Source organism: Neolamprologus multifasciatus, chromosome 4 (genome assembly GCF_963576455.1).
Source record: "Neolamprologus multifasciatus chromosome 4, fNeoMul1.2, whole genome shotgun sequence".
Taxonomy (NCBI): Eukaryota; Metazoa; Chordata; class Actinopteri; order Cichliformes; family Cichlidae; genus Neolamprologus; species Neolamprologus multifasciatus.
The window spans coordinates 20,776,866-20,800,256 of NC_140442.1; the positions used below are offsets into that span (position 1 = coordinate 20,776,866).

Below are 23,391 nucleotides of genomic sequence, written 5' to 3' on the forward strand. Positions count from 1 at the left end.
GAGAAACTTCTCTTTCTGTCAGTGTAAAGATGTTTAACCCCACATTTAATCCCTGAGGGGTCACAATATAAGACAAAGAAGTGCAATTTCAACAGCGCAGCTCAGTTTTTCTACATGATAAATGTGTAAAATTACAGAAAAAGTTCTGGTAGCTCACTGCCTAGACTTCTCCGTATCTGTTGCTTAACTTCTTTGGTGTAGTATGAATGGGTTTGGATAAGGTCTGATCATTATGAAAAGCTGTAAAACTGTATAAAAAAATACTGTTAAAAGTCCAATTCCTATTCTGGCCCCCAGGCTTTATGTTTGACACTCCTAGATTGGGTTGACCAAGAATAAAAAAGATAATCACAATGCAACCTTAGCTCCTTAAATGCTTCACAACCTCCAAATATTTGGTTTGCTTTTATATGAGACAATTTTGAGGCAGTGGATCCTCAATTTTGAGAACATTAAAGCAAATATTTGGTGTTTTTTGCCCAAAATTCCAATCTGAACTTTTGTTGATGTTTCTATGTTGATTAAAGACGTATAAATGACTAATTGACTAATTGTTGCAAAACTAATGATTATCAGAAAGACAAACATAATTAATTAGCCAGACATTTTCCCGCCATTGTAAGTTTAACATTGTACAAAAGTGAAAACTGTTTAACGCTGTAATATTTTTCTCTTCTGCTTGTTGCAAAAAAACTGAAGTTAAAAGAAAATCACAAAATTGATATACTCTGTGCCTTTTCATCTGACCCCTCTACTCCAATCTTTCACACTCCACTTTTTTTTGTCCAGTCTCATTTCTCTTGTGCCCAGAAATGTAAGTGACCCATCTGTGATGGTAAAAGGTACATTAGGCATTAGGGAGTTCCCCTCTAGCCCTGCTCATGTGTATGTCTGTGTGTGTGTTTGTGTGAAACTCTGTGCATGTTGTTAACAGATATCGCCTGATGGAGTCCTCCCAGGAGTGCTGTCCGTCTGCTTGGCCAATGAAATGAAGCCAATTACGCTGCAGGCCTCGCTGGCAGCCAATCAAACAGAAATAGGACAGCTTAGTGATGACAATAGGGTTCGGGGCATAGCGCTTATATAGTACTTTGCTAATATAAAAGGAAGTGTCTGAATGAAAATGCCTGTATTTATTTGAGATAACATACCCTACAGTCTCTCACTATTCTCTTTCCTGCTTCTTTGATGGTGGACGCATTGTACTCATATATGGCTCCATGTTATTATTGTTGGATTTAAAGCTTATCAATTTGCCCCTGTCTGAAACACGGTTTTGGCTACTGTTTGTCACGGCCAGCGGGGGCAGACCGTGCAGACCGTGTGGAGAGTGTGTGTGGTGGACCCAAGCATGAACACAGGCGAGGAGACGGGAGTGAACTTAAACTGAAAGCGAGCCTTTATTTGGGCTGATGCAGAGGGGAGTGGACAAAACATAACAGGGACAGAGACTGCAACTAACCAAAAACCTAAACTGGAAAAACACTAACCTGACTGAACCTGAGCTCACTAGAATGAAACATAATGACAATACAGGAGAGAGTAACACTAACTACAATGAACAAAGAACAAAGAACACCAGACTCTTCCAAAATAAAACAGGAAACACAGAGACATAGACATGGAGATAAAACATGACATGAACTTAACATAACTGCATAGACATGAAACATGACATGAACTTCACATAACCGCATAGACATGAAACGTAGACGCAGGAACCAGGGAGACTGAGTACAGGGGGAGATGACAGAAACAACTAAGAAATAAGGACTAAACAGCAACCTAGAAATTAACTAGATGAATACAAAAAATACATAAAACTCAAACACTGGGTCACACGACCCAGTACCGTGACACTGTTGCTTTAAGACCTTCCTTCATTTAAGCCAAGATCCGTCTATTTTCTCCCAAACAGAAGCACTGCCTCCTTCACTTGTCATTGTGGAGCTTCTAAAAACAAACCATAAACCTATCATTTCTCATTCTTAATTGGAAATGGCATCTTCTGCAATCCAGTCCACACAGTATAAGAACAAACACCACACATGCTTGGAGAACAAGGTTTATTTGGTAAACTGCCTGCTTATTGTGGGACGTACGTGTAATCAGGGATTTAGCCTTACTAATACAAGCTGTGTGAAACACGCCTTGTTAACAAAGCTACAGGAAGTAAGGGAAAGGCTTTTGGTGTTCTGAAACCAGGTATGAAGAGCATGAGGTAGATCTATGTAACTTGAGGACACCACATGCTTATTGACTTACAGTAGGTCTGGTCAATCACAGTTGGAACATACTCAGGACAGTTGTCCTTTGTGACTACAATAACTGCCATCATTTACAAAATAGACTGCATGTCTTAGTTAATGTGGCCTAAAAAGTGTGAATGAGCCCATAAATTTATCAGGAAGGCTTTTACTTAGATCTGTCTTTATTCAAAACGGGCCAGTGTCTGACAGTGTTTAATATAAGTAGAAGTCTTTTTGCAGCCAGCTATGTTGCATAAAAAATACATTAAAAAGTGCACATTTAAGGCACTCTATGGAAGCCCATTTCCGCCACAAAAAAACGATATCCATAACTCGAAATTTCGAGTTATATTTCTCAAAATTTTGATGTATTAATTTAAAATTTTGAGAAAAGTAACTCAAAATTTTGAGTTGGCACTGCCAATCAGTAATCTACGTGAATGACATCATTTCCTTGTTACCAGGAAGCTGAAGTCCTCAGCTACAAATGCTACAACTAAGCTACAGTCGTGAATGCACAAATTGCTGAGTATTTTCAGCGTGGCTTCACAAATGATGAAATCCTTGTGTTATTAGCTGAATCATGGCGTTACTATCGGCAAACGCACTCTCGAAAGGGCCAATTTGTTGCTATACATTGGTAGCTTATGATACGGTTTTGAGTGTGCATTCCTCTGTGCCAAATCCTTCCGGGTAACAAGAAAATCAAGTCATTCACGTAGATTACAGACTGGCAATGCTAAGAGTTACTTTTCTCAAAATTTTGAGTTAATAAGAATAAGTGTGTGTGTGTGTGTGTGTGTGTGTGTGTGTGTGTTAAGAATATAACTCAAAATATTGCGAAACATAACTCGAAATTTCAAGTTATAGATATTTTGTGGCGGAAATGGGCTTCCATACACTCCCATGTTGGCCATGTTAAAAAAAAATTATGTTGAAGATTTTACGGCTACCAAGTTTTCTGGACTGTTTCCCTTGTTTGTAAAATGGCTTGCAACAGTAGATAGAGTGATAAAGAACATCTTAGCTACATTGCCTGTTTTCTTCACCAAAACTAGTTAAAATCCATTTGGTGTTATTTGTGGGACAGGAAGCTGCATTTACTGTGTCTTGTGCTGCTCAGAGCAGCGTTGAGCCCTACCTGAGATCATATTGATGGAAACCATATTAAGGTGCTCTTCTCTCTGTGACATCAAACATAGCCACGAGCTCATTATTCAAAACTTCGGTCACATGCACAATATGGAGCCATATGTATATGTGAGAGAAAATAAGAAAAAACATATTTCTACTTTAAAGACAAATGTGTAGGTGGAAGAGGAGTTGAACAGTGCTCCTGTGAAAGATGCACAGAGAAACATTTCCTTCATTGCAAACCATGTTTTTCCTTGCTGGTCAGTGTCAGGATGTGATTAACGACGATGATCAACATTTCTGAAAAAGCTCTTTTTTTTGTATTGGGATGAGGGGAGCAATATAACTTTAATGACTGTCATAACAAATTATCGTCTCTATTTCTCTTGGTATATGGTCTAGAAAACTTGTTGATTACTATATTTTAGATCTGATAGTAGCTGTTCCTGCTGCTTCCTTTCATTAGATCAAACAGCGCTGTGTCATTAGCACACATACAAGTGACTGATGTGGATATTTCATCTCACTCGGAAGAAATAACAGAAAAAAACATTCAATGCCTAACTGTCACTGTACCACCTTCAACACTGTATATAGAACTATGTCTATATATGTCTCCCTGCTTCATCCCATTATCTTTCTTACTTCATCATCACTTTTTAATCTTTCTGCTTGTTTTCTCTTTTTTCCCCTCTTGCTCTCTGCCATTGTTGTTGCCTTCCCCTCATCTGTCTTTCTGCCACTCATTCCATCCATTCCTCCTGCCCTCCCTGCTCTGTGTCATCCTCTTCAAAGTAGGTCTCTTGGTGTCAGTAGCTGTCGGTGGCAGCGGTGATGAATCACTGATACTGCCAGCATAGTTAGCAGTGACCATGGCAGCTGACTGATGCATCTCTGTGGGGGAAACTATCAGCACATTATGCGGTATTGATTTGCCTCCATATAGTTGTATGTCAGAGTAGGAGGAGGTTATGTGATGGGGGATGAGGCATGCTCTTTTTCACTATGTTATGTTTTAGCATATAGGTTTTGTGATTAAAGTGTGAGAAAATCTTTTATAAATGATGATGATGATGATGGTGATTTTGTGTAGATCAATTTTTCACACATTACTTTTCTTTTAAGCACCATTTATACCCGTGTCGCTGTTGTAGCTACACACTGTGTCTCTAGTGTGTAGTTACAATATCTAGCAAGATGCACATCAGATTACAGCAGATGCTTTCAGAATGTGTGTGTGTGTGTTTTCTAACAACACACATAACAATCCCATATAAATAGTCATTTAATTATTAGCAAGTACCCAATAGTCTCATTAGTCATCTTTTAAGTTATTTGGATAGTGGCTAGTGGCTAAGGCTAATGATGAAACGATAATGTTAATGTTGCTAGGCAGCAAATATTGTCACTACAATACCACTTTAACAGAATAACGCAAATATTTGTGTCTAAAATGTGTTATGATTCTCTTAAAATCCCAGATTTAAGCAGAGAAAATGCTAGTATTAACTAAACAGAAACAGTGGCAGACTGAAAAAACAATTCCATTTGATTAACAATGAAAATCAGATGGAGAAGCACAGAACGACCCCAGCCAGCCTAAAAATATTATTGGCTTTTTTGGTTTTTAGCTTTTTTGCACTATATTAGAGAACCTAAAATTATGTTATCATAAATATTACTTTTTGGACCGTTCTAATCTAATGTGGTATTGAAAGTAGTAATGAGTTTGAAATTCAAGTATCCTGACAACAATAGTATAGATTAAAGTATGTCTAAAATACCAAAACTTCAGCAACTAAGCCTTTATAGAACTTAAAATGTGAATAATTTTTTATAACACAGTTGTTATGAATTAGGAAATTAGCTATAGAGACTAAACGTTTTTAAATTTCTGCTCTAATTTTGATTATTTCAGCATATGAATCTGTGAGGAGTGACATATTTTTGGAGTCAGTCCCAAGTGGCTGTGCAAGAAATTGCTGTTTGGGGCACATTGGCTTCATTTCTCAGCCCTGGAGGTGGCTGCTTTCATAAAACCCTAAACCAGAAAGCAAAAAACATGAGATTTACATCTGTGAGATTTACCACCAAATGTAAGTTACAGTATACAGAATTTGATCAGTTCCGTTTGACAGCTGCACGACTCTTTATGACTTGCCTCACTTGAATGTAAAAAAAAATATCTGCACACATTAAAACAAGTGTTGGAAGAGATGCAATTGGATTCAGCTACCAATGAACTGTGGGTAATTTTTAGATATTGGTTTAGACAGTCTGTTAGGCTATCCGTTTTGAGCCGACTATGCTAATTTGCGCTGGCTGATTTGTCCCAATTTATCCGAGCTTGCATTTCTTCAAGTCCAGCTGAAAGATCAAACTTTCTGTTATGTACCTAAAGGTAAATCTGAGGTATCCTAATGCTGTTCCTGAAAACATGCCATTAAACTATAAATGATTTCACACCAGTTACGTATTCATGCTCCCCCAAGTCATCTCAGCCTTTCTTCTGGCCTGTTTTACGACTCCATAAATGTAGGTCTAGGGTGTTTTGTTCCTGTGTAAATCTGGCCTTTGAGGCCTTTGATTTCCTTGTTTTTCCTGGGTAGTGGGTGTTCTTCCATTCTGTTTGAGCTGAGGTTTATATTATGTTGTTTGTGTCTTTGGAATAAACTCAGCACGATACACAGCCCTCTGGCACAGATACACGCACACACAAACAAGACTTATCTCCTTACCTTGAGTAGACGGTGTGCATGACGCGCATGCTTGTGTGCACAAACATCGTAATGCGACCACACAATGTGTGCCATTTGTGAGTTATGTGTTTGCGTGCAGCTTTCTTGTGCATTATAATTTCCTAATAAACAGCTCTTAAACTTTACAGTTTTATATCTCCCTCTTTTTTATTTTCTTTGCATTGTACCAAACTCTCGTGTTAAACGCTTCCCGTTCTTTAAAACTCTTTAAGGCGACTGCACACTAAGTGCCTCCACACAGGATTACTTTATTCAGTACTTGGAAAGAAAACATGTTTCAACAAGTAATCCTTACAAAGAGGTTTCTTGTCAAAATATTACTTATGTATTCAATAAGGGCGTGCAGCGGCTTCCTAATTCAAAATTCCTATTTTATTGTGATTAGCACCACAGCTCATGTGGTGGGAATTTTTTGGTGTTATGTTTGTTTTCATTTAAAAGAACGAGGTAAGACGTAAGCCAAGAAACTAAAGATTTATTTAAAAAAAAGAAAAAGATAACTGAAGGGTGCAAAACTAGGAAGGAGAAGAAGAAAACGAAAACCTAAAATAGTAAGAAAATAATGGGGGGAGGTGGAAGGAAAGACGGAAATTAGGCAACTAGGTACACAGCAAAAATACCGGGACTAATTATGATGGTTATGGCTGCTGATTTTGGCAATTTTCAATAGTGATGATAATTTTAATGATGATGATTTCCACATTTTCTGTCTGTGTGGCAGGTGTGAAAATGCACAGTATGTCAAAGCAGAGTGAGAGCAGAGATAATAGTGCCGAGATAAATAACAAGCCGGGCTGTGGTGGGGGAAGATGCCACTGTAATCAGATAACTACATTTTTGGGTGATCCCTCTCCCCACTTGCAAACATCTGTCACATCAGACTTTTTCTTTTATGCCTTATTTTAAGGACACTCAGCAAGGTCCAAAAAAAAGTTTACAGAAATAACAAGGCTTTTCTTTTTCAGTGACATCTTATGTGGCTGTTCATTTTTAATAAGAGGATTTTTAAGGTAAAATGTGAAATTACCCTCCAAGAATTGAGGATGGCTGTTTCTGCTTAGGTGTAAGATTTGGTTCCCAGAGGAGGGTAGCAGCATATTGGCTTTATTAGAAGAGATAGGGAGTGAGTGGGAGAGGGCAAGATGGATAGAGGGAGGTGAGAACAGACAGGGCCTCTGGATGGAGCGCTAACGAAAAAGAAAGGAAGACATAGAGAGGAAGATATTGGACTTATTAGAGAAGAGAGTGAGTGGGAGAAGAGGGCAAGCACAGGGAGACAAATGGAAAGAGAAAGAGGAAGGGAGAGAGAGGATAGGGAGAGAGGGGATGGGAGGGAGGGAGGGATGATGTTATTTTGTCAGTGTTTCCCCGTGGGGACTCGATTGCTTGTTAAAAAGTCCTGACAGAGGAACCACAGCAATAATACACACGTACACAAACATACACGCGTGCACACGGGCAGTGTTCCTGTGTGCTAAACTTCCAGTAGGTCTCTGTTCCCCCTCTGTGTGCATGTGTGTGTGTGTGTGTGTGTGTGTATGTGTGTGTGTGTGTGTTATCTGCTAAACCGGACTGCATTCACGCCTAAAATATTCCTCTGTGACGTCAAATACAGCCTCGCTCTCTGTCTGTGTGTGTCGCCGCTATTGCAGTTGAAGGCTACTGTTTCCCTGCAATTATTATCCAACACAAACAAAGGATGTATGCCTCCCCCCACTCGTTCACACCACAGCACATCAACAGCCTTTAAAAGCGCACTTTCTTATTCAGAGTGCCTCTCAGAGATCTGCTTATTGTTTTAAAACACTGTGATCGTGTAAATCCCAAAGAAATGTTTGCATATTTGTTAGCCAGTTTCGGTAGAACAATGTGCCGTGAGTAGAAAGACATTTCTAAAGTTCAATGTTCAATTTGAGACTATAAGGAAACCCTGAAGAGCCTTACTTTGTAGAATCTCATATAGGTTTATGTGCAGCTTTTATTCAGTCTTGTGACTACTAAAGAACTTTTTTTAAAAATCATCTGTGATGGACGTACATTCAGCAGCCACTTTGTTAGTTACACATTGCTAGTAACAGGTTGAACCCCCTTTTGCCTTCAGAACTTATTTAATTCTTTTTGGCACAGATTCAACAAAGTGCTGGAAATATTTCTCAGAGATTTTGGTTTATATTGACATGACATAACCAGATCCCAAGAGGACATTTGAGAGGAAACTGTTCAAGAAATCATTTCCAAGTGAGCTGAGCTTTTTTGACATGGAGGATTACCCAGCTGAAATCAGCGACTTGGTACAGTGTGGAGGTAAAGGGATGGTCATGGTCAACAACACTACTCAGGGAGGCAGTGGCATTTAAATTGTTCTCAGCTGGTACTAAGGGCCCAAAGTGTGCCAAGAAAACAACATTATACCACCACCAGTCTGAACTGCTGATGCAAGGCAAGATGGATCCATGCTTTCATGTTGTTCTTGCCAAACTGGGAACCTACCATCTAAATCTTGCAGCAGAAATTGAGGCTCATCAGACCGGGCAATGTTTTTCCAATTTTCTATTGTCCAATTTTTGTGAACTCATGTGCATTAAACCCTCGGTTTTCTGTTTCAAATGACAGGAGTTGCACCTGGTCTGTTTCAAGGTTCGACTTGTTGTGCATTCAGCGACATTTTTCTCCATGCCTTGGTTGCAATAAGTGGTTATTTGATTTACTGTTGGTTTCTTATAAACTTGAAGCAGTCTAGCCATTCGTCTCTGACATCAACAAAGCATTTTCACCCAGAGACTTGCTGCTCAATGGATATTTTCTCTTTTTCAGACCGTTCTCTGTAAACCCTAGAGATGGATGTGTGTAAAAATCCCAGCAGATCAAACCAGGCCATCTAGCACCAACAACCACACGAGGTTCACGGTTACTTAAATCCCCTTTCATCCCCATTTAGATGCTCAATTTGAACTTTATTACTTTGTCTTATCAGTGTCTACCTACATGCTTTGAGTTGCTGTCATTCTCTGATTAGATTTGAATTAGCAAGCAGTTGAACAGGTGTAACTAACAAAGTGACTAGTGGGTGTAAGTTTAACCTTTGGCAATGCCTTAATATCATTAGCTTTCAAATGATGACACAAATGGGCATATGATTATGATATGGTTCCCATATGTCTTAGTGACATTGTTTTGGCTTGATCATGCTATCCACATGTTGTTAAAGGGCATCATAATCTACATAATACAGGAGGCATTTTTAAACCACACAGATGCTTTAGTTGGAGCTAAAACATAATTATCCATTTATGAGGTTTTGTCACAAAGGAATGAAGTGTCAGCTTGTATAATGCACCAGTCTGTGAATATTTGACTGTTACAAATGTAACCAATATCTATATGGAAAGGCAGCATAACATTTTGCCCACATTCGTTAGGATTAAGCCATGTTTAACCTCGCTGCCTTCCTCTCACATCTTCTCCTATATACATATATTAGCAATGGCAACATTGTTCACAGTTCATCAAAGGCACAACAGTAGCAACCATTCAAATGGTTAGCTCTCTATTCTTTACTGAAAAAACAATACAGTATTTGTTATGCTAATTTTTTTTTCCTATTAGAAGACAAAAACAGTTTACATAAGCCAGTAAAAATATAGTTTTTGAGGCAGTGCAGCTGAAATTGAAGAGCTCGGTGTTTTTTTTGTCTGATATGCTCATTTTGCCAGTGACTCAAAGACGTTGGGCGTGGGATTTAAAGAAAAGTTACCTTAGCAACTTGAAAAGAAATATTTGATTTTATATTGCTGAAAAAATTAATTCATTTTTTTTATAAAGTTTAAAAAAAAGTAAATAGTGATACCAGATAATTGGGGTAGGGAGTTGACAAAGAAGACAATTTAAAAACCATTAGCAGGTGGACAGACAAACATTGATGATCTTGTTAGGGAAAAGCATCTGTAATTGGGTGAGATGTATTAAAGGTACTACAGTCTCCTAAATGGCTTAAATTCTATAACATTGGACTCCTTTTTACTTTTAAAGCATACTGTTAGACATTACTATAGCCCTGTGGTGTTATTGCTGTTGTTTACAGACAGGCTGGTAAAAGACTTACATTTATGCAATAATCAGATATACTCTGTTCTTAATAAAGTGATGGTATATACTGTTTGTGAATGTTCAAGCGGTCAGTGGTCAGCGCTGCCTGCTCAGTTTTTCATCCTTTGTTTTTTGACAGCTATTTTTGTGCCTGTTTATATTTAGCAAGTGGCCACTGAGGAATTTTTGTCATATCAGTGTGTTTCTCCTCCCATGAACCCAGCAGATAGCTGGCTATCTATGGTTAATATGTGATATAAAGATAGGTATGACACCCCCTTTATGATAAATGCAGATTTTGGTGTGCTTGGTTTCTACATTATCAGGCCTTTTGTCTAGGTGAGCGTTTGCCTCACAATCTCAACTCACAAGACACACTTATCTCTGTGTGTGCGTTTCTGAGCTTTATATGTGTGTATGTGTGTATGCGTGTATGTCATAAGACTAGACAGTGCAAGATGCTATCAGCAGTAGAGGATATGAGGACTACTATTTATAACTCCCCTCTCAGTCTCAATAGACACACTGTCCTGCCCCGTGGGGTAGGTGCATGTTTGTTGTGTGCATCGCTGTTGTTGTGTTTGAGTGCATGCAACAGAGTGCGAAATTTAAGAGTGGATGGAGACCGGGAATGTGGCAGACAGGGGCGAAAGGGAACGAGCTGTGAGTGACAGCCTGTGCGTTAATTTGCGTGCACGCACGGGTGTTTTTGTGTGTGCGGACACCACTAGCTCAAGGTTTGAGTGGAAAGCAAAGACATGTCACACTTGACAAGGGTGAAATGAGAGGAAATGATTGGCTGTTTTCTGATGTCACGGATTGTGAGCTGTCCTAATTAGAAACAGTCATACACTGCTTATTCACTTCAACAGCCTCCTCTCCACTGCTCTGCCCATTCCCTCTGTAGTGTATTCTTCCCTCTGCCCTCTAGCTTTCCTTTCTGTTTGTGTCTGATTTCATGTATGTGGGAGTTTTTCTGCCTGCAGTCTCCAGTGGTGCTTTAAACATAAACTTTCTTTTTCTGTAAGATCTCTTTTATTAAAATACCATTTTTTAAGACTACCAAAGTCTGGTTCGCAATGTTCTCATTGCACTTGTTTCTGTTTATGCTCGTAAAATGATATTAAGCCCAGCCTAAACCCAGTCAGTTCCTATGTGCAATTGGCTTCTGCTGGGATTGTAAAATATCATTTCCCTGAATCTGCTATTATAAGATTTGGGGAAATTAAAGAGACACAATTTGGTTTACATGAATGAATACAGGCACAAACACCAGCAAGGAGTAATTATTTTAGGGAAAATGGAGATTTTTTGGTACTTTCCTCTCCTGGGAAGCCTTAAAGCTTGAATTCCTTCAGATGGGCAGAAACAAGCAAAAAAAAAAAGCACACTCTTAAAGTGCAGACACGCATGTATACACAACATATCAGTGGATCAGAGGTCTTTGGAGATTATTCATAACCAGTGTTAGCTTTTGCCAAATTAATTTTGCATAAATGTCGCCTTTGGCATCATTATACTTTTCCTGTCTAGAAAAAAAATGCATTTTGAAATTTGGTGTTTTTCCAAGGAGTTAAATTGCTCCTTTATGGGTGACAAAGTTCCTGGAAATCTATTATGCTGAAAAATGCATTGTCCTCAACAAAAGTTACTGTGGAACAAAAAGTATGAGAGCAGCATGATTACCATTAGCAGTGTACAGCACAGTAGCTCAAAAACACCCTGCCGGCAAATATGTTGACAGATGGTTTCCACTACTTGTATGTCTAAGCCAAAACAAGTCAAAAAAGCAAAAACACTGTTCCATATCTAATTTATCCATATTCACCAACACATTACTACCAGTACCAGGCCTTTGTATGTTTACATCCTTTTGTATATTGCAGGAAAAGCGTGGGAGCATTGGCTGCTGCCGTGATGAAGACAGGGAATGACAAGTCTTATAGCATGATCTCCCTCCTGTCCCACCATGCTCAAGCATCGCTTCAGTTTCTACCCCATTAGAACATACAATAGAGCGCAGAGCTGCACAGAGAGCCTCTGAAGAACACTCAAATCTGAGTATAGTGAGCCAGCCTCACATACAGATACAATACCATTAAAAAGCACTCAAGCGTCTCGATATAGGGAGAAGAGTTTCACTCGTTTTCTCATTCTCCAACACTGACCCAAATAATGCAAACAGTGAATTCCCGCATTATTCGGAGGCTATCAAGACAGTAGAAAAGAAAACGATAGATTGTGCAGAGGCGATGACATTACATGCAGTGCTCGATATGGTTACAAAAGCCATCCAGTGCTTTCTGCTAGTGTCTCTTTTTATTCCCACAATGCGTTTTCAATATATTGTACAAAACCTACCCTGTACAGAAATGCAACTTTACCTGCAGGAAATTGGTGATTGGTAATTGGTAACCTAATAGAAGAGAGGCTTAAAGGAATAGAAAGTACTTGATATGTTTAATTGATGCAGCTGACTAGTTCCATACATTTAGTTATTAAAATCTCACATAATCAATCCGTGTTCCTGATAGGGGGGAAAAACGTGAATACTAATTACATCTAAACCTGCCGCAGCTGATCAGTCATTGTAGTTAAAGTGTCTGACTACTTGACCCTTTTAAATATTAGCAGCCAAATGTAGTATACTTATTCTTGGGAAAGTGTGATCAGAGCCTACAGGTGGATGCTATTTGTTAAAATAAATATTAAAATGGTGAATATGTGAATATGAATATGGCTGTGTAGTGTATATCTGAGCCAGAAAAGTGTACAGTAGTGTGTGAGTACTTTCCACAGCTGTGTATTTTCACTCATTGTAGCAAAACACAAAGTGAGTCGAGATCAGGTTGAACAAAGTGTAGATCTGACTGTGGTGGATTTCTAGTAACAGCACAAAATGAAATTTGGACCTTTACATTACCCTTTCATACATGTCATGGCTGAAATACAGAGTAAGATAAGTGGTGCGGTGCCACAGTAATCAGTGTCCCAACCTGAGAATATAGAGAAATTTTATGGTAATCTAGTGAGTAGCATAAGCATCTAAGTGAGTTTAACGGTGGCCCTGAGGGGTCAAACTCACTCCAAATTAAGGGGGAAAAAACCCAAAACGTACAAAACGCAACAGAAGTATTTTTGGGGGACAACAACATGTTGGAAGAGTTGCTAAAGTGACAAGCTAACAGCAAGTGGCTAATAGCAAACATATGTTTACAGTGTTATATGAATTATGCAATTAAAACACACATTACCTGCATTTTTTTCTTCCTAACAACACAGATGAATCCTCTGCTTCTATTAAGCCTGTCTCAGTGCAGTACTTATATTAATAGTTTGGTTTTCTGTCACTTCCTCATCTTGTCCATCACAATATTGTCTCCCCCGAAAACAAGTTTTTTCAGATTTTTTTTCTACTTCCTTTGTGTTTTAATTAACTTTTTTTTTCATGTGCTTTTGCAGCATTTTTCTTTTGCTGGTGTTTTCTTATGTTGCGGTTCAGTTTGACCTCTCAGGGCCACCGTAAGTTTTCCATTCATATTCACGCATTTGGGAGTAATAAAATGGAATAACAGTACAGCGTCTGAAGAAGTTACTCAACAGCTTCTGCTTGAGCATGGTAGAACCCGATTGAGAAGCCATCATCACTACCAAAGGCCACCATAAACCCAGTAATAATAACAATAATGGCAGTTTGTTTAGTTAAAATTATAATTACATGTTGTAATGATTACTGAGGGTGTAGTATATAGTCACCTCTTTGGGCAAAGCAAATTGCCCATCCGTATTTTTATATCGTTTTTTTATGGGTGCAGGGTTTGGAATGATTTTTGACCTTTTTTAGGTCTCTCTAAAGGTCTCTTCAAAACTGATTAGACTTGACTGTTGCAGCATATGGGATTGAGGCTAATATTCGGCCCTATTACAATATGCAGTGACTCAGAGCATTATGGTTGCTGTTTCACTTTTTTTTTCAACTTTAGCCACACTGTGGATAAATTACGGTAGAAGCAGGCCGCAGGCAGTGTGTACTAGCAAAGTGTGCCTTTATGTGTCAGTTTGTGTAACCGTGTGCAGCGCATTTGTTAATTTTGAGGTGTGAGCCCAGTGTTTTGTTCTGTTTCTTAGCCTTTATGGTTTTTGGGTTGTTTTTTTTCCCCAAGCTGTCAAGTTGCACCTTTACACACACACACACAAACACACACACACACACACACACACAGAGGAGACCTCCACACAACCCTGCCTCAATCATAATAAGAGAACCAAGTGACACAGAACAAGTGGTGTCAAGATAAGGTATGTGTGAACTCTCTGACATTTCAAGGTAACAGAAAAGCACGAAGATGGTGCAATACTCAGCCAAAGACAAGGTAACCCATTTGCTCGTCCACACTTTTTGCAATGCTACACTCTTTTTAATTCTTCGCTGCTTTCTCTAATTTCACATCATTTAATAGTCCACTATAATGAGTCATTTTAAATACAGCATAAATGAATAGAGGTAATTTGTCCATCTATAATTGTGCTTGTCTGCGCTGTCCAAGCTAATGTCTGAGTTTGGCTGAATTAAATGGCAAATGATTCTCAGTCAGGTTTAATGGAGTGAATATGAGCGACTTGGAGTGAATGCAACCCTTGTTCCTCAGAACCATGCCCACAGAGTTCTGCAGCCTGGTCTGTACCGCACCAATCCAATCTGGTCTTAATTGAATTGTTCTGAGGCCCTCATCCATATATTTCCTCTGCAAGAAACTTATTACTCTCAATCTCTGTATGCATGTTTGAGTGTGTATGTGTGTGGGTGAGCAACTGAGAGAGTCTGTCTACTCATATTGTGCCAAGATTTAAATGCCTTGTTGCTGATTGATGTTTCCGAGATGCATCACCTATTCCAAGTTCGAATAGGTGGTGGACTAATCTGAAAAGTGCAACCCCCCCCCCCCCCCCCTCACCCCAAAAAAAACAACAAAAAAACAAAACAAAACAAAAAAAACAGTACAGATAGTCTAATGAATATTCAGCTAATCTTGTGTCTCTGTGTTTCTCTTTGTTCCTAGGATGTGAAGTCAACGTTCTTCCAGTTTGGTGCCTCCATCCAACAGGAGGCTCTGCTCATGCTGAACATCATGGAGGAGTATGACTGGCACATCTTTTCCATTGTCACATCAAAGTTCCCAGGCTACCAGGAATTCATTAACATCTTGAAAACTACTGTGGACAACAGGTTAGAACAATACTGTGGTGTGTTCTCAGTTCAATTCAATTCTATTCAATTTTATTTATACAGTGCCAAATCACATATTGTAACGTAGACCCTACAATTAATCAACAGAGATAGCCCCAGCAATCATATGACCCCCTATGAGCAAGCGCTTTGGCGATAGTAGGAAGGAAAAACTCCCTTTTAACAGGAAGAAACTTCCAGCAAACCAGGCTCAGGTTGGAGCAGCCTACACCTATTGCAGTGTAACTAAGGGAGGATTCAGGGTCACGTGATCCAGCCCTATATGCTCTAGTAAAAATGAAAGTTTTAAGCCTGATCTTAAAAGTAGAGAGCGTGTCAATCTCCTGAATCACAACTGGAAGCTGGTTCCGTGGCCTGTTCTTCGGGCTTGCATTATTTTTCCCTATATGTTTTTAATCCTTTCACCATGAACTGGGGCTGTTAACTCCACTCCTGCTGCTGGGTATAGTACAGGAAATGCCTCCCACCCTCAGGGTCAGTCATCCCCCTACAACTGGCTGTGGGACCAGTCTGCCACTGCCACTCTGTATTTATGGTTATTGAAGGCTCACAGGATTAGTAGCCCACAGTGCACACATCCGACCTGGGTATTTTCTGGCTAGTCAGCTGTCTATTGGGCTACCTGGTTTATCATAACAGGACCATTTGCTTGTCTCAAAGATTAAAGAATGCAGGCAGTGCACTGAAACATCAAATGGCTCATTAAATCAGTTATGCTGTGTGTTTTGATATGTGGCAATTATCCAACCATTTAGTTTTTGTAACACTGTTAAGTGTGCTACATAACACAAAATATTAAATGACATTAAGGTTCACAGGTATTCATTAAATTAAAGTTTCAGAAGTGGAACTCACGATGATAATCATAGCGATAATTATGATTTCTAATTTTATGATAATAGTGGATGCAAACTTTCTCTCATGCATACACAATGTTTTTCTAAAAACATTTGTTAAAAGAAGTGATGCAGTTTCTGATTTTGATTGCATTTTAGATCAGTAACTAGATTAAATGTTTTTTGGGGGAGTTTCTGGAGGTGTTGAGTTGACCCAGAAGCCCCTCATTTGCAATAAAGTAGCCTAGACTTTAACTTTATGCAGATTAGAAGCCAACCACTCAGTGTGCATTCCCTTAGAACACAACACACCGCAGTGCTACCAGAATGCAGGGCATTAAAAAAATATATCTGACCATTTTTTCAACCAGTTTCTCTCTAAAAGAGTGAGCAGGTGGGTTTCCACTGCTAATCATTTAAGTGTCCCCAATCCTCACACAGCATGTTACAGGATTATCAAAGCATTAACCAACCCTGCCAACTCAATCTTTCAACTAGAAACACTTTCAATGTATTAAAATTAACAACATCAAAATTACATTACACCAGTAGAAGACTAGAGAGCCTTGACCGCATGGATGAATTGAAGTACATCCATTGTGCTCTTCAAAAATATCCAGCCTAAAAGAATTTCGTAAGCATCCTTTCAGTGAATGGGGATGACAAGTAGGTTTACTGCTCGTGCAGGTTGGCTGTTTGCCACACCTTTAGGTCATTCTGACTGATGGTGCTTGTTTCAGCGGAGAGAAAGAGGAAAGTACAGCACGCCATAATTTTGGGCAAAAATGGTCATATTAATGATACATGTTCAGCACTGTGGAGATGTAGGCGAGGACTGGTGCCTGTACCTGTGATATATTAAAGCTCACCTGAGGTCTCTCATCAGCAGTTACTCTTAATGTCAGACGCAGCAGGGATTCAACAGCTTCTCCTGCTCTGTGCTTTGTTGATGATAACTAAAGCAGTTTAATTACAGGCAGCAGGTGACAGACATGTTTAATACATTCATATGGAGAGAAAGGAAACTTAAAATCCCAATGTCTGTATTTGTACCTTTGAGAAGTGATCTGGACTTCAGTGCTACTTTTAGCTGCCCCCTTGTCACAAGGGGTCACCACAGCAAGCAGCTCTACACGTTTGATTTGGCAGTTTTATGCCAAATGCCCTTTTTTTGACACCATCCCATGTCTACAGCTATATTACACAAAACCTGTCTGTTTGGTTGTCTCCATATTCCTCCTACATGATCAGGAGTTAGGCAAGCTAACTTGGCATACAGGTACATTTCAGAGCTCAGAAGGTTTTTTTTATCTTCAACAGAGATTATGATGTCATCGTGCTGCTTAGCAGCAACCTACCAACAGGTTAAATGAGGACACGTAACATATTACAAGAGCATTGTATCATTTTAACTTCATGATAACAACATCTAATTTAGCAAATATTGGCTGCTGAGATCACCAAATGTTTATACTATCAATATTACATTACATCATTTGACACCTTAACTTATGACATCAGGTTTAATGTATTTAGGGTCTATATTAGCAGTTTAATGTTGGATAAATGACTGGATACGCATGCTTAAAGGCAAGGGGCTTTGAAGCCATTTGATTTAGTCCAGGCTATAAAATTCATTTTATGCACTTTTATCAGGTCCATTTTATTGACATGTAGATTAAATAATGAGACATATGAAGGTGTAATCAGAATGGAAGTTCAGTTATTTGGTGATCTTTTACTACGTAGATCTATATTCAGTTTTAAAAACATGTATATACCATTTTTTCATTATATGTTTAATGGAGGTGAACAGTGCCTGGCTGATGAATGGTGTATCACAGTTATTTTGACCATGGATGGTAGACGTGGTCCCTTAATCATACACACAGAAGATATAAACACATTTTAATTGAAACAAACCCCATGTTTATCTTTAAAACAACCTCTTTTGCCTCTTTTTACTTTTTTCAAAGTGTTAAACATATCAGTTTTCCAACAGCATGGATAGACCAAACAATACTATAACATGGGCATGTCTGACTTAAAAGGATGCCTGGATATATTAACCTAAGAAATGTTAATCCAGTGACCTGCTGGTGCATGCTACCAGTATATTATTTTAAAGTGACTAAATTATAGGTCAGAATCTCAATACTACCAAATGTCCATAAATAGTAGGGAAGAAATCAAACAATTCAGTGGGACAAGCCTGACCTGTGTGTGAACACATTTAGTGTGTGCATTGGCCTATGTGAAATATAGCTCTAGAGGGCCAGGGCGTGTATTTTCTCATCTCAGCTGAGTGCAGGTGGGTAGGTGGTCTCTCTGTGTAATCTGCAGATTAAATGAGTTTGCATTGAGTTTTTGGATGGGAATGTAAATGAGCTGGACCAATAGAGACCGGTGTGTTCTCCATCGTCTCAATTAAGGAGACCGATGCATAACTAAAGAGCATCCTGAAGAAACCCCCCCAAAATTAGATGTGACTATCAACTTCTATTTACTGTTTACTTATAAGCATTATTATATTATATTATATTATATATTATATATTATACAGCATTCAGCAGCAAAGACACAGTACATGCTGCTGAATGCTGTATTATCAGAATCAGAATCAGAATCAGAATACCCAGGGATCAATAAAGTATTCTGATTCTGATTATACAGCATTCAGCAGCATGTACTGTGTCTTTTTCCTTGGGTGTGTATGTGTGTACTTGTCTGCATGTGGATCATTTTCTCTCTATTAGCTTTGTCATCTGGGACAAGTACCCTGTCATCACTTTGAAAAGCAAGAAGAGGCCAGGAAGTCCCAAATCACTCTCATGTTACACCTCCTGTCCATTGAAGGGTCCTACACAATGGTTAACTGCCATCTTTGCCCTATCGTGTGTCACACTTTGTATTCCTCACTCTCTCTTGTGTATGTGTGTGTTTTTGTGCATGTGTGTGTGTGTGTGAATGCGAGCATCATTCCCTAATCCTCACTCTGCCTGTTCGTAACTGCTGTCAACTTGTGATACCGCAGAAAACAGCCAGTTTATCGCACATTATGTTCTTTAATTGCGATCATAAGTGCCGTTTCCCTCTGTTTCTGCTGGTCTTTAGCCGCATGTACTGGGACCTTCTGATTATTATTACTCGTGACATTATGAAAAAGAGCAGCCAGTCCCACTGGATGAGAGAGATGCTCTATAAATTCATAATCTTTTTTAATGAGCACTTGCTTTTTCTCACTCTGACCACTTTAGCTAACTGGCTACTGAATTACAAGAAAAAAAAATCTTTGGAAATTTTACATGATTGCTTTCTTTGCTGCACTTTCGACACTCTATAAAGTATCAGCCTCATGATTGCGCTGTGGCAAATCAATATGTATTACCCTTTTTTGTGTAAAAGGTGACAGAAGCTGCATTATGTTTTGATCACTTCACTGTTATTGCCAGTGTCACCAATTAGCCCAATGGCCACAGGCGTTGCTTTGGATGTTTATTATCAGGGCGGTGTTTTTTCACCTTGTCCTTTAACTGTGTGTAGGCTGGAACCAGCTGAGAATCATTACTGGACCAGCTTCATTCAATTTATTGTGCTTAATGTGCTCTCCCTCTGACAATAAGCACTTTAGATCTATTAGAATTCACGTCGCACTTAACAGTGATATTAATTATAATGGATAATTGTAACTGCCCTTGCCAGCACCTGAGCAAAGTTAATAGTCTATTAGTTAAATATTAACATTTCACTCCTCTTCTCGTTATCCTTGCTTTAGTTTTGTGGGTTGGGACCTGCAGAATATCATCACTCTGGATGCCGTGGAGGAAGACAGTCGTTCTCAGATCATGCTGAAGAAGGTCCAGTCTCCGGTGGTCCTGCTGTACTGCTCCAAAGATGAGGCGGTGTACATCCTGGAGGAGGCTCGCTCTCTGGGCCTCACCGGTTTCGGATACATCTGGATTGTGCCATCGCTCACCACCGGCAACCCAGAAATAACGCCAGAAGCGTTCCCGTCTGGAATGATCTCGGTGTCGTACGATGACTGGGACTACCCGCTGGAGGCCCGTGTTCGCGACGGTATAGGCATCATAACGTCAGCGGCGGCAGCCATGTTGGACGAGTACGGCGACATCCCTGAAGCCAAGACGTCCTGTTACGGCCAGATGGAGAAGACAAGCAAGCTGCCTCCCAGTGCACTTCATAAGTAAGCAAAGAGTTTATTTCTTTGTTGTTGTTCTTTTGTCTGTAATGATTATTAACAAATAAAGTACGTGTGAGTCTGAGGAGCACTAATAGAACAGAAAGAGGAGCATAATAATATTGGTGGTTTTTTTGATTTGTGTAATTTAAAAGCATCTGAAAAGTCCCCGAGTTAGCATGAGCGATTTTTTATGGATGACTCTTTCCCTCCAACTTCTGTTTTCACCCTTATCCTCGCTAATTAGAGAGAAGCTTTCACCGAGCTGCTGCTGAAGATTGCCATTCGAGAAAAGATGCAATTATTGGATACGAGAGCAAGGGATGGAGAGATAGAGGAAGAAACACGGAGGAAGTGTAGGAGTTAAAAACAGAGAGGAAAAAGAGGTGAATGGAAGTTGAGAGGGGAGCTTGTGATGTAGGCAGTGAAAAAACAGGGGCAGGGAAGAAATCGAGACTGGGGGGAAACAGCGGGAGGCCGCTACAAATGAGTGCTCTCCAAAATTGAAGAGCTCCTTGATGAGTCCTTCTGTTCTTTTCTCATTTATTCCACCATCTCTCATTCACTCTCTTCTACTCCCCTTCTCATGAGCTCAACCCCGCAGCAGCCAGTGGGAGATGGTGCAGGTCTTGCCAGCTCTGTCTGGCTTTCCATCTGGCAGAGGAAGGAGGGACACACACAGTCGCGCAACCTGTGTTTACATCCCAATATTGTAATTTTTTTTTTAAGATAATGATGTGTGAAATTAAAATTTGCATGTCTAAAGGGTAAAACTTGATTCTACGACGTATTTCCAGGGAGGAAAAACCTCGCCTGTCTGTGCCTACTGTTACTTATCTTGCAACTAAAACGGTTAGTCTGGGGAGCGATTTAGAAACAATTTAGCTACACATGAAGCCATATGGATGTGTTTGATATTTAGCAGTGTGCTGAACATTTTGCCAAACACAGTAAATCAATATAATATTTCATCTGATGTAAGTGATCCAGCGTTTGAGTCGACACAGAAATCACGCCGCTGCTCTTTGTCTTGGATGAATTCTTAAAACCCAACAAGAATAAGAATTTTTAGAAACAGCTGATTTAACCATCATGTCCTTATGTGCTGATGATGGCATTGGAGCAAAAGTTTGAATAGTTGGCTTTGACAGAATCTCAGAGAAGGTTGCATGGCTTAGTGCAAAAACAGAATGAGGAAAAGAGCCCAGCAGCTGCTCAGCTGTAACACAGTGATGGGTTTTTTCCCTTCATGTAACATCAGCTTTTAGAATTAAAGTTCCAATTTTCTTTCTCTGCTGGGATAATACTGGTTTAGTGCTTTGAGTTTGAAGTCTGAGATTTTTTTTATTCCCTTTGGTCAGTTCACTCTGCCATATGATGCATTTTAATTGGCTCTTTGTGGCTAGGTCACAGCAGAGCTTTCTTCTCTGCGCACCTACATCTCTACCAGCTTTTCATCATTATTGATGATGTTTCTGTCTGAATCTTCCCACACCTTCCAAATGCCACCCCGAATTTCATCTGAAGCCATAACAACCCTAAAGTCGCAGAGGTAACGGGGTAGTTACTGGTGCTGACTGGCACCAATTAACGAGCTTCTGCTCAAAACAGCGGTCATTTGCAGAAGGAGTCATTAAAGTAGGACGGACTGCATCTTAACTTACAACCTGATCTATGTCTCATTTTGTCTGGAAACAGAGACGCATCAAACAGAATCACCAAACATCAAGAGCCAGCTGACGTTGTTCCCAGCGTGCTCTGCTGCCTAAGGTTGTTACTCAGGTGATCAGTTTCCACAGATGGCACTGTAGTGGGTGAGAGAACTCAGCCAATAGGGCTCTGAGGCCAGAACAAGAGAAAACACGATTGGTTAAAGGTAGGTCAGGGCGATGGCAAGTGTGGGTTGTTGGACCATCATCAGCTGTCAGGGAAGACATGAAGACACGGTCAGCTCACAGACATGCAAGTACACAGATGCACGCACAGAGAGGTGAGCAGATGGGATGTAAGTGCAAATATACAGTATGTGGCACATATTTCAGTATTTTCCTTTAGGCACAGTATTTATCCCAGTCTTTCAGGAGGTGTGTTTTTGTAAGCAAGATGTCAATAATGGTATTATTATCTTATGAGCATCTGGCTAGTGTTCAACTTGAGATTTATTGTTTGTTTGCTTGAGCACCTCTCAGACTCCACTGTGGTTTGTCACAACAATTAGATTTAAAGCAGATGCTCCTTCCAGCCCTAAGTGTGCCAGAAACCATTTCATAATTGAAAGTAACTTGTTTTGATGGGAATATTATTAATAGTTATTGCTGAATTTACAAAAAAAATAAAAATATATAAAAAAAATCCTTCACTCAGTGGCTACTACTATAGCTACTATACTGTACTACTATAGTTTCGGGCCTTTAGTGAAGTTTTACCTCAGTCACTTTGCTCGTGTCAGCCGTGATGATAAATCCACTGTGACATATCCAAGATGAATATGGTGTGCCAAGTAATAAAAAATAAAATTAAATAAAAACAGGAGACAAATGACCAACTAAGAGCGCTGGCCAGCGCAGCAATCAGGCCGAGTGACAACCTGTACTCCATATAAAATACGACGCGTGCACATGTGCTCGTGCGCGTGCACGCGAATGTTAGAAACAAGAGAAATATCCCCCCTTAAGAGAAAGTTCTGTCATGACAGATTTACAGTGTGCTGCTCACCTTCCTGTGGAGAACAGTGTGCCTTAAAAGACTTTAGCACTTATTTATCAGTGTGTTAGTGTGTGTGTGTGTGTGTGTGGAAAAGGCGTGGTGCCGGTAGTTTGTTCTGACAGGTAATTTCGGGCTCTAGCCGTGATATATGGGGGTCAAAATTCAGAAAACACTT

General features: G+C 39.6%; 1 protein-coding gene across 3 annotated transcripts in view; it reads left to right on the top strand.

The window, feature by feature from the left end:
* The window catches only part of grin2aa (glutamate receptor, ionotropic, N-methyl D-aspartate 2A, a), a 171,521-nt gene that overhangs the window by 95,136 nt on the left and 52,994 nt on the right, over positions 1-23,391 (top strand). For all 3 annotated transcript variants that reach the window (XM_085155572.1, XM_085155573.1, XM_085155571.1), the window contains 2 exons: positions 15,289-15,455; positions 20,088-20,516. In XM_085155572.1, the coding sequence (XP_085011698.1) occupies positions 15,289-15,455; positions 20,088-20,516 (596 nt within the window). The remainder of the gene's footprint in view (positions 1-15,288; positions 15,456-20,087; positions 20,517-23,391) is intronic.